The sequence below is a fragment of the Argopecten irradians genome, unplaced genomic scaffold (assembly GCF_041381155.1).
Source record: "Argopecten irradians isolate NY unplaced genomic scaffold, Ai_NY scaffold_0231, whole genome shotgun sequence".
Taxonomy (NCBI): domain Eukaryota; kingdom Metazoa; phylum Mollusca; class Bivalvia; order Pectinida; family Pectinidae; genus Argopecten; species Argopecten irradians.
Window position 1 is genome coordinate 4,600 of NW_027187698.1, and position 12,278 is coordinate 16,877.

At 35.8% G+C, this 12,278-nt stretch overlaps 1 protein-coding gene across 1 annotated transcript; it reads left to right on the forward strand.

Annotated features, from left to right (window-relative positions):
* Positions 1-3,357: 3,357 nt before the first annotated feature.
* On the forward strand, positions 3,358-6,107 carry LOC138312167 (E3 ubiquitin/ISG15 ligase TRIM25-like). The gene is given in 2 exon segments (XM_069253175.1): positions 3,358-3,770; positions 3,772-6,107. Coding segments are annotated over 2 exon segments (1,995 nt in total). The 5' UTR covers positions 3,358-3,413; the 3' UTR covers positions 5,410-6,107.
* Positions 6,108-12,278: the final 6,171 nt, after the last annotated feature.

The window sequence follows — 12,278 nt, forward strand, 5'->3', positions numbered from 1 at the left end:
TATATTTGTTACGCTATCAGTAGGCGTTGTGCTATAAATAATTATTTTTGAGAGGCTGCTAATCTACAAAATTGAGGGTATAACAATAATTCTTTTTTTTGCATTTCTAATATATTTTTGTTGTTGTTGTTGATTGATAGGAGTTTAAATAACTGATTACCAGTAATAATTTGTTGTTGGGAAACATTTTTGCTGCGTCAAGAATGAAAAATATGCTGAAAAATCATAAGGGTTCAGAAAAATATTGGTTCGGAGGTTTGGGAGGTGGGGGGTGAATATGGGACCCTCCTAGCCTATGGCCTATTATAAAACTCGTTTCCGAATCCAATATGAATTGTAATGTAGATGGATGAATGAAATAATATTTATATCAATAATTAAGAATACCACATAATTTTGGAGAGCTGCCAGGGTTGGATTCCCTGGGGTCATCCCTATCAGAACATAGCCTCACACAGGAGGCCACTCTTATCAATTTTTTGCTCATCTCTTTCAACTGATAATTACTAATTATAATTTACATATACTTTCACACATTATACTCAACATATATATTATGGTGAATATATATTTTTTCGTTTTTTTTTGAAGTCGAAGATACATAATGTTTACGGATATTGACAATGTCTAATATACAAAGTACGTATATATACTGTAAGTATACTTGGACAAAATGATAAAAAAAATCATGAATTTTTGAAAAAAGCTATTATACAAGGACTACAGTACCTGAACCGTTTAACGTTCCCAGCCTAACGCAAACGCAACGCAAGAAAATCGTCCGTTAGCTAACGCTAACGATTGCTAACGCTAACGATTAACGATTAACGATAAACGATTAACGCAATACCGGCTAACGATTAACGATTAACGCAAAACGCAAAACGATCGGCTATGATAAACCGGAAATATCATTGTTATAATCACGGACACGGCTTGACGGTAAATGAATTACGGATCTTGATGTTTTGAAATACAAACGAAAGTACAGGAAAAACTGGAGTATGTTCGGGATTTAAGTTTCTGTATATCATATAAACATTTGCCTATGAAAACTATATGGACGCGATGAAGTCAAAGACGACAGTACTCGATGCAAAGTTTCCATGGACAAAATAATGGACGTTTACAAAATGAATGACATGTGCAACTGTATGTATGGATAAAGAATGGTATTATTCTAAGAAATAACAAATTGTTACAACATCTCTTTACTGATAATTACACAATGAAGTCAAACACGACTGTACTCGATACGAAGTTTCCACTTCACACGTACGTTTACAAATTACTTGTACAACCGTATGTATTAAGAGGTTACTAGGGTGTGCATTCATAAAAGCTCATTGCTTACAATTGACTAGGCATCGATTTTAGGGTCGTACATGTGTACATTTACAAATGCACGTACATACGCCACAGCTACTGTAATAAAGATTAAAGATTGAACATTTGAATTCGTGTTTCGCCATTTGCAGTTCTCTCATTTTATAGTTCATGCATATAATAAAGATATAAAGAATGAAAATATTTCACTTCCAGTTGTTTATATTCAAATTAATTCAATTATGCATAATCATTGATGACAACGACGATGAAGATAGTGATGCACATGCATACATGTATGTACACTGAAGATAACTGTAAAATTGTCTACGTATATTTGTAACTGGTGTAAGAAATATAGTTATTTGATCACATTTCACATCAAGCAACTCCTCAATTTACAGTTTAAACAAATTAATTATTCATACAATGTATAAGTGTAAGCTAATTCATTCCAACGTAATCTATAGGAAAGCATATTGCACACATCAAAATTTTGAAATACGACAGTACATATAAATTATGTCCGTGAAATGTACTGTCACAGTGTACATTTTTGTACGGGGCACAGGTAAGTTGGGTATACAGTTAATCTCCCTCCCAAGAAGGTGTTAATTACAGGTGAACTCCGCCCGTGGCCAGCTACAGGGGGTCGACACAAGGTAACACCAGTCGTGACCTATATACCTGTGCAGGTAAAATACCCGTGCGCGTCACGCTGGGAATTGAAAAGATTCCAGGTACAAATAACAACGAACACATGTGAGAAGGTGACTGTCCAGCTTTTATTGATATGAGCTAAACGTATATCCGTGTCTGATTTGACACGCGTACAGTACGTGTGAAGGCTTACAATGTAACGTACAGATACATGTACCCCTGCACAGTTCGAATTCTCTACACGTGTTCTACATGTAGTTGTAGGTATACTCGTACATTGCAAACATTTACATCATATATTCCATTTTCATATAGATACAAGTACTAATTAATTGCGTTTGAAAAATATGTACATGTAAATGCCAAATCTCACCTATTCCCCGTGTTCAAACTCGTCATATTAATGATTTTTTTCACGAATTTGTTTACAAATCTCCCGAGTCTTTTTTGCGTTCTTCGTACATTGATAATATTTAACATAACAAGAAGAATATTATGCAGCGTGTCTGTAATAACATTTTTATATTTTTATTATCTGTTTAGCTATTTTCTTGTGTAATTTTTCAGTTGTCGTGGATTCTTTCTAAAATAATGCTTTTGACATTAATATTCTGTAAGACAGTTTCGTTAATATTTGAATTGCTTTCGCAGAAATCATAGTAACTACGTTTCTAATAATAATGGTAAAAAAGTGATAATCACATTAAGTTTTGAAATGTCATTTAAATACGAGTATTTCAGAACGTTTTCACAGCTAGGAGCGTACGTCATGTATGCGATCTTGTTACTGTACATATTTTTATTTCAACCACATCTAACAAACATAAATACATCCAAAAGAGATATAGAATGCAATACAATACACTTTATTCATATTTTTTTTTCATTTCATAGATGTTATGATAATCGCTTCTACACGAAGCGGTAAACGTAATATCATATCCGGATCGTCAAAGCATCTCACCGGCATTTGGTTCTATTTTTAGTGGCTAACGTTAGCGGAAGTGGGTCCTGCTAACGATTAACGCAAACGATTTCTAACGCAAACGATTGTAAACGCAACTAACGATTAACGATTGCTAACGCAAACGATAACGATTAACGATAAACGATTGCTAACGCTAACGATTGCTAACGGAAATAACGCAAACGCAAACGAAACGCAAATTTGGGAACGTTAAACGGTTCAACTGTAATACATTGTACAACATAGGAAAACTTGAAATGTGTTTTTACGGAATTTTTTGAACAAAATACCCTAGAATTAATCTATTGCCATTTTACTTGATATTAATGTAAATTAAAATCAAAATAATGTTGTTAATTTTTGAAAGGAAAAAAAAGTATGTGCAAAACATATACGAGAAAAAACTATTAATGGGATATTTGACTTCATTTTTTCAGAATTTTGAATTGTCAGAAAAAAGATGGCGGAAGGTGGGCTTCTGCAGGAATACAGCAATGACGGCACTTCTATACCACCCTGTCGTCTTATCGACTGTCCTATTTGTCTGGAGCAGATGCATCAGCCGAAGTCTCTTCCTTGTTTACATTCCTTCTGTGAGGGATGCCTCGGTACCTACATCGTCACAGACTTATCAGGTGAGATGGCGGCCGCGACCTCCTTCCCCTGTCCTGTATGTAGGAAGATCACATCACCAGTCGATCCCTCTGAGAGTAAGGAGACCTGGGCACGGCAGTTTCCGGCCAACAACCTCGTTCAGAATTTTGCAACTCTCACGAAGAAGACGGATACTTCATCGTATTGTGGTCCATGCAAGAGAAAAGAAAAACATGTCGACTCCAGCGAAGTTCTTTTGCAGAACAACTAGCATGCTGTTTTGTGAGGTCTGTAAAGAAAACGTCCATGATCTCGCCCATGAAGATTGTGATATTGTTTCTATCACAGATGAAAATTATGAAGTGTTACAAAACAAACCTGTTCATACATGTTCAACACACAACGAGAAGATTGACTGGTACTGCGAAGATCATAAATTTATCGGATGCAGTGCATGTATCATCACAGAACACCGACAGTGTGCCACGGTAAAGACTGCTACAGAGTATTTGGAAAAGCAGCAGCAAAGGTCGCATTTAGACGACGTGGAAAATGCTCTGGGACAGGCTTTCAATGATATGATACTAATGAAGAAATCGTTTGACGATAAGGATGACGCCATGCAACAATGTCAAGAAAACGATTTAAAGAGTATTTCCGATCTTCGGCAAAAAATTATCTCTTATCTCGACCAAAAGCAAGACGAGTTAACGCAGGAACTAATATCAAAGTATAAAGCCGAGAAAGCTAAGGTTGATGTCTTCAGACAAAAGTGTAGTAGATTGATGGCTGCCATGCAGCATACAAAGACCGCGTCAACGACAGCAGCTCAAAGAGTGGATCACATCGAGATGATACAACTGTTCCATCGGGGTCAGACAGAGATCGGGGCGTATACTGATCTGATTGACGACATTTCCTCTTCTACGTCACTCTCTATGAAACATGATATCGACACAAACCTCGCCACAATCGACCAATCCAGCCCGCTGTCCCTCGGAGGAATCGTTGTGGAGGAACAACCATGCAGCCTTCCTGACGGCGTTGACCGTATAAGTAATCATACCACGTCCTCAAATAGTCGCGTCACGAAAGTCAGGACATTGACGATAAAGGTTCCGACTGATAAGCGTAATTGTGGTGCTGAAGGAGTGGTGTTGATGCGGAACAGGAATATTGTGATAAGTGACTATCAAAACGATTGTCTGAAATTATTCTCGTCCGAAGGAAAGTGTTTGGATGTTCTGAACATTGGTGGCTGGCCTCATGATTTGTGTTTAGTGAACGATAGAAAAGTAGCTGTAGCTGTAACTAACACTCAGGTGGGTATACATGTAGTGAATGTACACCAATCCACTCTGACCCTATCGACTGTTATAAAAACTCCACAAAAGTGCAATGGCATATCTTTCATAGATGGAAAATTCATGGTGAGTACACTAAAAGATATTTACAGAGTTGGAATGGATGGGAAGGATGAAAAGGTTCACAGTTTAGCAAACGATTGCCACCACCTTGTCTCCTGCCCGGTCAGAAACCTCACATTTGCAAGCATTTTCACGTCAAAAGATGCCATTGTGACAAAGCTCTCTAGCAGTGGACAGACTTGTGTTATGGAGGTCGGAGTAGTCGACGGTGGGATGGGAATAGACGTCGACAACGACGGGAATCTGTACGTCTGTGGGCAAAAGTCAAAGAATGTGGTACAGATATCTGCGTGCGGAACTCGAATCAGAGAACTTCTGACAGTAAAGGATGGGATCGACAAGCCCAGAGCAATATCAGTACGTGGGGATCGACTGGTAGTAACCAACGAATCATCAACGGACCGTAACAGTGTCCATGTGTACCAACTTAGCTGATTTATTATTCATATCGTCTGATGTCTTTAAACAAATACTCTTCATGATGATTCAACGCTATTGAATGATTGCCGAGAGGAATAATTATACATATACTGTTACCCAGCGATAAAGTAGATTACATAGAATCGACTTCGAACCATTCGGAATTTGGCATGAAAAACCAGAATATGTTGATATCGATTGCTACGTGATCTGGACATGAAACAGTCATACCTGTTGCGAATTTGAAAGTTTTGAATATATGTATATTGTTCTTGATTGGGACTTATTACAAGCATCCTGTATATTATTTCAGACTAGCTATTGCAGTGACCTATACCTATGTAAGACCACAATCATAATAAATCATCATTTACATTTTTTTTCATATCAGCGCAAAAATATGAATTCCTTAAAATGCATAGTATCATTATCTTATATCATACCTCATATGTATAGTGTCTTGTTATAAACATGTATAATACAATGATGGAATTGCATCAGAGGTTTATTTTAAGCAGATAAGTATACATAAATATTACATAGAAACAAAGATTTTTTTTGTCCTTATAGTGTTTTTGAAAGACACGCTAAATCTCGTGAAAATTAACTAACAAGAGTTTGATTTACATGATAAACAAGTCATTTGTGAAACCTCTACGTAGATTATCCTTGGTCCATATACATGTATGTAGGTACGCACATCGTCTGCCAGATGACCGTCTACCAGATGACCGGCAGGCAGCCATCTTGGATTTTGGTTAAAGTTTGTTACCGCCATTTGTCAATATTTACTATTGGGATCTGTGTCAGATATCATAGGTATGATTCCTGTGATGCAGTATGATTAGTGCTTTGTTTAGACCGTCAACAAGATAAAAGACAGATAACCATCCTGGATTTAGTTGAATATGTTCATGTTGTTGATTGGGACATGCGCATTAGTGTCTTTAGCAAAATATGATTTAACTCTATTCACACAAACAAACAAACAAACAAACAAACATGTACATGAACTAATAGGACAAACATATGTTGTCGTTTTATGAAAAAAATTAAGAAATCGGTTAAGGCTTTATCTTGGACGTGCGTATTGAGGTTTTTCAAGGTTTAATGTTTAATAGTAATTACATATTTTCTATTCTTAATTATATAGTTTGTAACACAGCAATCGAGGTCCCAGTTTCATGAACAATCCTTTACTTTAAGGAATCCTTTAACGTTAGCATTAGAAAAGTTAAGTAAAATATCTTAAGTTAAGGGTCCTTCCTTAAAATCTGTAATGCTTCCCTATGGACAATTTGAAGTTAACGGGATGTTCGAGAAACTGGGCCCTGGCCCTGTATTTTATGCATTTTAAATATAGTTATGCTGTTTAGATGAGGTCGAATAAACGTTTAGATATTGTGCTCTATGGCGTTTGTTGTACTAATATAAAACAACGAGATACAACAGGTGTGACTTTCATATTGAAATAAAGAACAGAGAGCAAACATGACAATAACAACTAAAACCTGTTGGTATTTAAAGCCAACCAACCAACCGATGTAGGTTTGTTCACCTTTCACCCACTTTTTGAGAGTCACAGAAATTATACAAACACTAGAGAACAATGGCATACCAATTATAGTCTGTTCTCATATAGTGCCTATTTACAGGTATATTTTTACCTGTACTTTTTCAGTATAAATATACATTTTGATATTGATAAGGGTCAAAGAAGTAATACAAACGTCTTCTAGATAACACTATTTTGTAGCCTTTTGCTAGAAATTTGCAAATATAGGGTCATTCATATCCCAGGTAAGGGATATATGAAGCAGACTATAACATATCTACCCCAATATTGGAGAAAGGATAACACACCGGTTATATATGGACGAGGGGATTCCCGTGTTACTATGTCTAGAAATAACTATAAATAAAACATTCATTGTTAGATTAGCAGTGTCGCACCACGTGTTTGAAAGTCGTTTAACGCTAAGCTCTCACAAAGCTGTAAGTAATTAAAAATATATAATTGGATTTGATTTATTTTGAACCCACAAATAAATACATCCCCATATGTAACGTGGTAGCATTCGGAGCTGCGCATGCACATTCGTGCTGTTAACGCGGGAAAGAAGGAGATAGCAGCGACTCATTTTCTACGAAAGTGGATTACACACAAGAATTTACACTGTCTCAATTCCGAACTCTTATGATTGGAGGAAGGTTCTTCATGCTGACAGAATAGAAAGAATGGCGTTTATCAAGATGAGAAAGGTGTGCAACATCATTATGAAGTTACAAAAATAATGCTCGACAAGTACAATTTTTCACGCGGGGTTATATACACGGGGTACGAGATATAATAAATTAAGAAATATTACAATTGTGATTTTGTTATTTTCCAATAAAATCATCATATGGTGTACTGTATATACAAATATACACATACACATGTGACTAGTTGGCCCAGACCTGGCAAAATCGAATTACATAATGTATGGTATTGAATACCCTTGGTTAGCAAAATGGATAAATAAGATGGGTTAAGTTAAGATTTCTATAAAAAGAAGAAACCAAAGTGAATATATGTATACAACGATAGCCAATAGCGGAATGGACAAAAATACGCCTACTTACTTGTTTTTGTACAGTAAATACTTGTGTTTCTCTTTGCACTTAAAATGTTTTTTGTACCTTCAGTGTAGTCAATTTAGTTAGGTGCAAACAAATGCTATCAGAAACTCTTTGTTTGTATTTTGAAGAATAACCAAATTAAGAATACAAAAAAGCATATTTATGTTTCCTCAAAGTCATTGTCAACAAGTGCATTAAAAATATTTGCATTTGATAAAATGTGTTGACATTTCTTTAGTTATCAGTAGAGGGTCGAGTGGCCACAACATGCTTTAGTCCAGTATCAAGATATCGGGGCAAAGGAAAAATGGTAACAGGTAAGTTGTTAACTTTCTATGCCTCATAAATCACAAACGATTGCTATTATTTAAAAGTTTGCATGCTAGTAATCATAATAGTTTTGAAGTAATTATGAAAAAGTTTCTTTTCGAAAATCGCTACTTCCTTTTACTGAAGAATCATAGATATAATTTATTTAATTGCATTACTGCAAATATCAGTTTTCAGAAATATAGAAAATATATCTGTTATCCTGCTTCCTTCCATCCGTAATACTGAAATAAAGCATATTACGGCCACGCGAGCTCTGCATTCCTTTACTTGGCAAAGGTCAGCACCTGTTATCAACTACAATTATTTTAAAATGTACTTGCTGAAATGATCTTTAAGGAAAGTTTTTTCTTAATGTAAAAAAAAACAACAAAAAAAACCAAAAAAAAACAACAAAAAAAACCAGTACATAGTAAACAAACTTTAAGCGGTGACTATTGGGTTTCCGACGACGGCCGAACTGAAACAACTTCGAATATAGGTAGGTAGTAATTACATTTCGTTTACATTCCGCCTTCGTAGTATATCTTACATATTAGAAAATATATGTAAATACACACGAAAGACGTTCTATAAATGCATTTTTCAATTTCAATATCACCATCCTCTTCAGAAGCGTGAGTTCGAATCCCACTGCTGCCACGAAATAAATGTAACGTGCTAAGGCCGGGACTGTACCCAACGGAACGATCACCCATCCATAAGCAGGCCGCGCTCGACGTTGCTTCACTACAAATAGTTTTGTTTGTTGATTAATTAACGTCCTATTTACAGCTATGGTCATGTAAGGACGGACTTCCATGTATGCGGCGTGTTGCGTGCATGTTGTGCAAGGTGCCGGCGCTTCCATGTGTCTTCTTGTATATGGAACTGTTGTCCTTTTTATAGTGCTATATCACTGAAGCATGCCGCCGAAGACACCAAGCAACACACCCCACCGGTCACATTATACTGACAACGGGCGAACCAGTCGTCCCATTAACTGTAATGCTGAGCGCTAAGCAGGAGCAGAAACTACCACTTTTATAGACTTTGGTGTGTCTCGGCCAGGGGACAGAACCCAGAGCCTTCCTCACAGGGGCGAATAGAATAATGTCCATAATTATGTATTGCCACATCATAAAGGTATGGTAAACATTTGGTATTTGAACTTTATTCACATTGCGAATTAATTTTATTCAATTAAACACATATACACATACACAAACAAATAGTTTAAAAGTAGGATTGCAAAACAAGATACAAGTTTATTCAAATGGCCTTTCGTCCGTGGTCCGTCGTCAACAATGCTTGCTACTACTTTGTCTTGAGAAGTACTCCACGGATAGTTCTCAAATTTTACAAGCATGGTTTACTTGGTCCCTAGACCTATGTGTCATGGCGATTTCAGAAAGTACTGAAGGGATCATTCTCAAATTTCATATGTAGGTTCCCCAAGGGCCCTATTTATTCAGTTGCGCATATTACATTTTGGAACCGATTGGTCAACAATATGGCTGTAAGGCAGCCATCCAGATAGTTTTGATTTTGATAGTTGAAGTTTTGTTACCAGTATTTCTCAGAAATAACTTAGAATATCGTTCTCAAATTTCACATGTAGTTTCCCCTAGGGCCCTAGTTGTGAATATTGCATTTTGGGGACCACTCTGTTAACAAAATAACCAATAGACAACCATCTTGGATTTTGATATTTGAAGCTTGTTACCGCTATTTCTCAGAAAGTACTGAGGAGATCTGTCTCAAATTGTATATGCAGTATGTAGTCAAAGTTTGAAAATCAGAGAATAGATCCCTCTTTTCCGTTGTCAGACATTCTTTGGTTGGCGCCAAGATACCTCTGACATCTCTTGCATTAATTCCTCTCCTAGCAATTTTATTCAGAAAATTGTTAGTATGGATAATAATGACGTAAAAAGGTTGAAATCATAAGTAACCTGGACATATCACTTGTACATCACAAAATGCAATATTTTTTGTTATTTTTTAAATAACGATCAGTTTGAAGTCTAGCTTGTTCAAACAAATGTTACAATTTATACCCCTTCGAGCTCCATCCACCGCTCCCCAAATGCCCCTTCAATCCCGATGTTTCAATAACTGGAATCTCTAAACACCCGAACATTTATTATCTCGAAGACTTAATATATATTGAAACTTCGGAATTTTTCATAACTTTAAACAAACTTGTTCGTCGAACTATAAATCAGCACTCCTAAGAAAAATAATGCCTCGAATTTCAAAAGTATTTTTTTTCAAAATTCTCAAGACACCGATATCTTAATTAAGTTAAATTTGTTCACTGGTATCCACTAGTCTATTACATTTAGTCTACATACTATAAAGAAACATCTATGTGTTACATGTACAGTTTACACTTGTATATAAACCAAGCTTTTCGCTCTGAAGAGAGCGAATATTTGCTTGGTTTGTACATGAACCCGGAATACCCCTAGAATGTTTATAGGCAGGTAGGTGACCTCTCATCATTTCTCGTTAGATTAGGAAAACGATAAAGTCAAGTATACTATAATTTCGCCAGTGTTCTGTCAGCTCATATGCACAGTTATAAAGACATTAAAACAGTCTTCGGCATTGTCAGCAGAGTTAACCAGATACTGACTGTACTCTGAATAACTAAGTGTATTATGAATGTCTAAGTGTACTCCAAATATATCGAAACTTAACGCAATATCTCAGTATACTCTGAATAAACTGAAACTTAACACAAATATATGAGAAAACTCTAAATAAACCAAAGCTTAACACAAATATCTCAGTATACTCTGAATAAACCGACACTTAACACAAATATCTCAGTATACTCTGAATAAACCGACACTTAACACAAATATCTCAGTATACTCTGAATAAACCGACACTTAACACAAATATTTGAGTTTACTCTGAATAAACCGACACTTAACACAAATATCTCAGTATACTCTGAATAAACTGAAACTTAACACAAATATATGAGAATACTCTGAATAAACTGAAACTTAACACAAATATATGAGAATACTCTAAATAAACCGAAACTTCACACAAATATCTGCGTTTACTCTGAATAACCGAAAATTAACACAAATATCCGAGTATACTATGATTAAACCGAAACTTAATTAAATTATCTGAGTATAAAGCTTAACAAAAAATATCTGATTGTGTTTTGAATAAACCATATAGTTCTTTTCTGTTAGTTGGGTTATAGCTCTTTAACATGAAAAATGGATTCAAGTAAATCCTTAAATCTAATTAATGAACGGAAAAAGAAGTGAATAGAGCGAAGTGAAACCGGGACGCTCTCTTTAAATCCTGTAAGCACGTGTTTACTAGCGGCATTCCCTAAGTGACTCGATCATAATAGTGTTACGAAAATATGTATCTGCGTTATCTAGGTCAGATTATTGCAATCAGCTGTGTCAGTTACGATTGCCGTTTAAATGTATTATTGAATAATATACCTGAGATAACTTTATCTTATCATCGTACTAGTCGTTAACACATATTTACATCTATGTGTCCTGTAATGCTGTCAGTAGTAATTTAATACGTCCTCTCCTGGGCGCTGACATCTTTGTTTATCATTTGTGATACAATATATATATATATATAGATACGTAGGCCCTCATTGGTTATTGTCTCCGTCAGCTTTTATGTCGCGTTACGTCATTGGTCGGTCCGTCGCTAGGCTGGATCCCCGATGCGCATGTGTGTATCGATGCTCCAGCGAGTTTTCCTCCATCCATCCATGTGTGAAGCTGGTATTTTCGTAGCTCCAGATCCAAGGTAATTTTACCATACTGGAAAATCCAAATTTATTTATTTAATTGTTTATTTATTATTCAACGGCACCAGTCACGTTAGTAAAACCGATGATTTACATCGGAAACGTTTTTTATTATTAAGTTATAAAATATTATTAGTGTGTC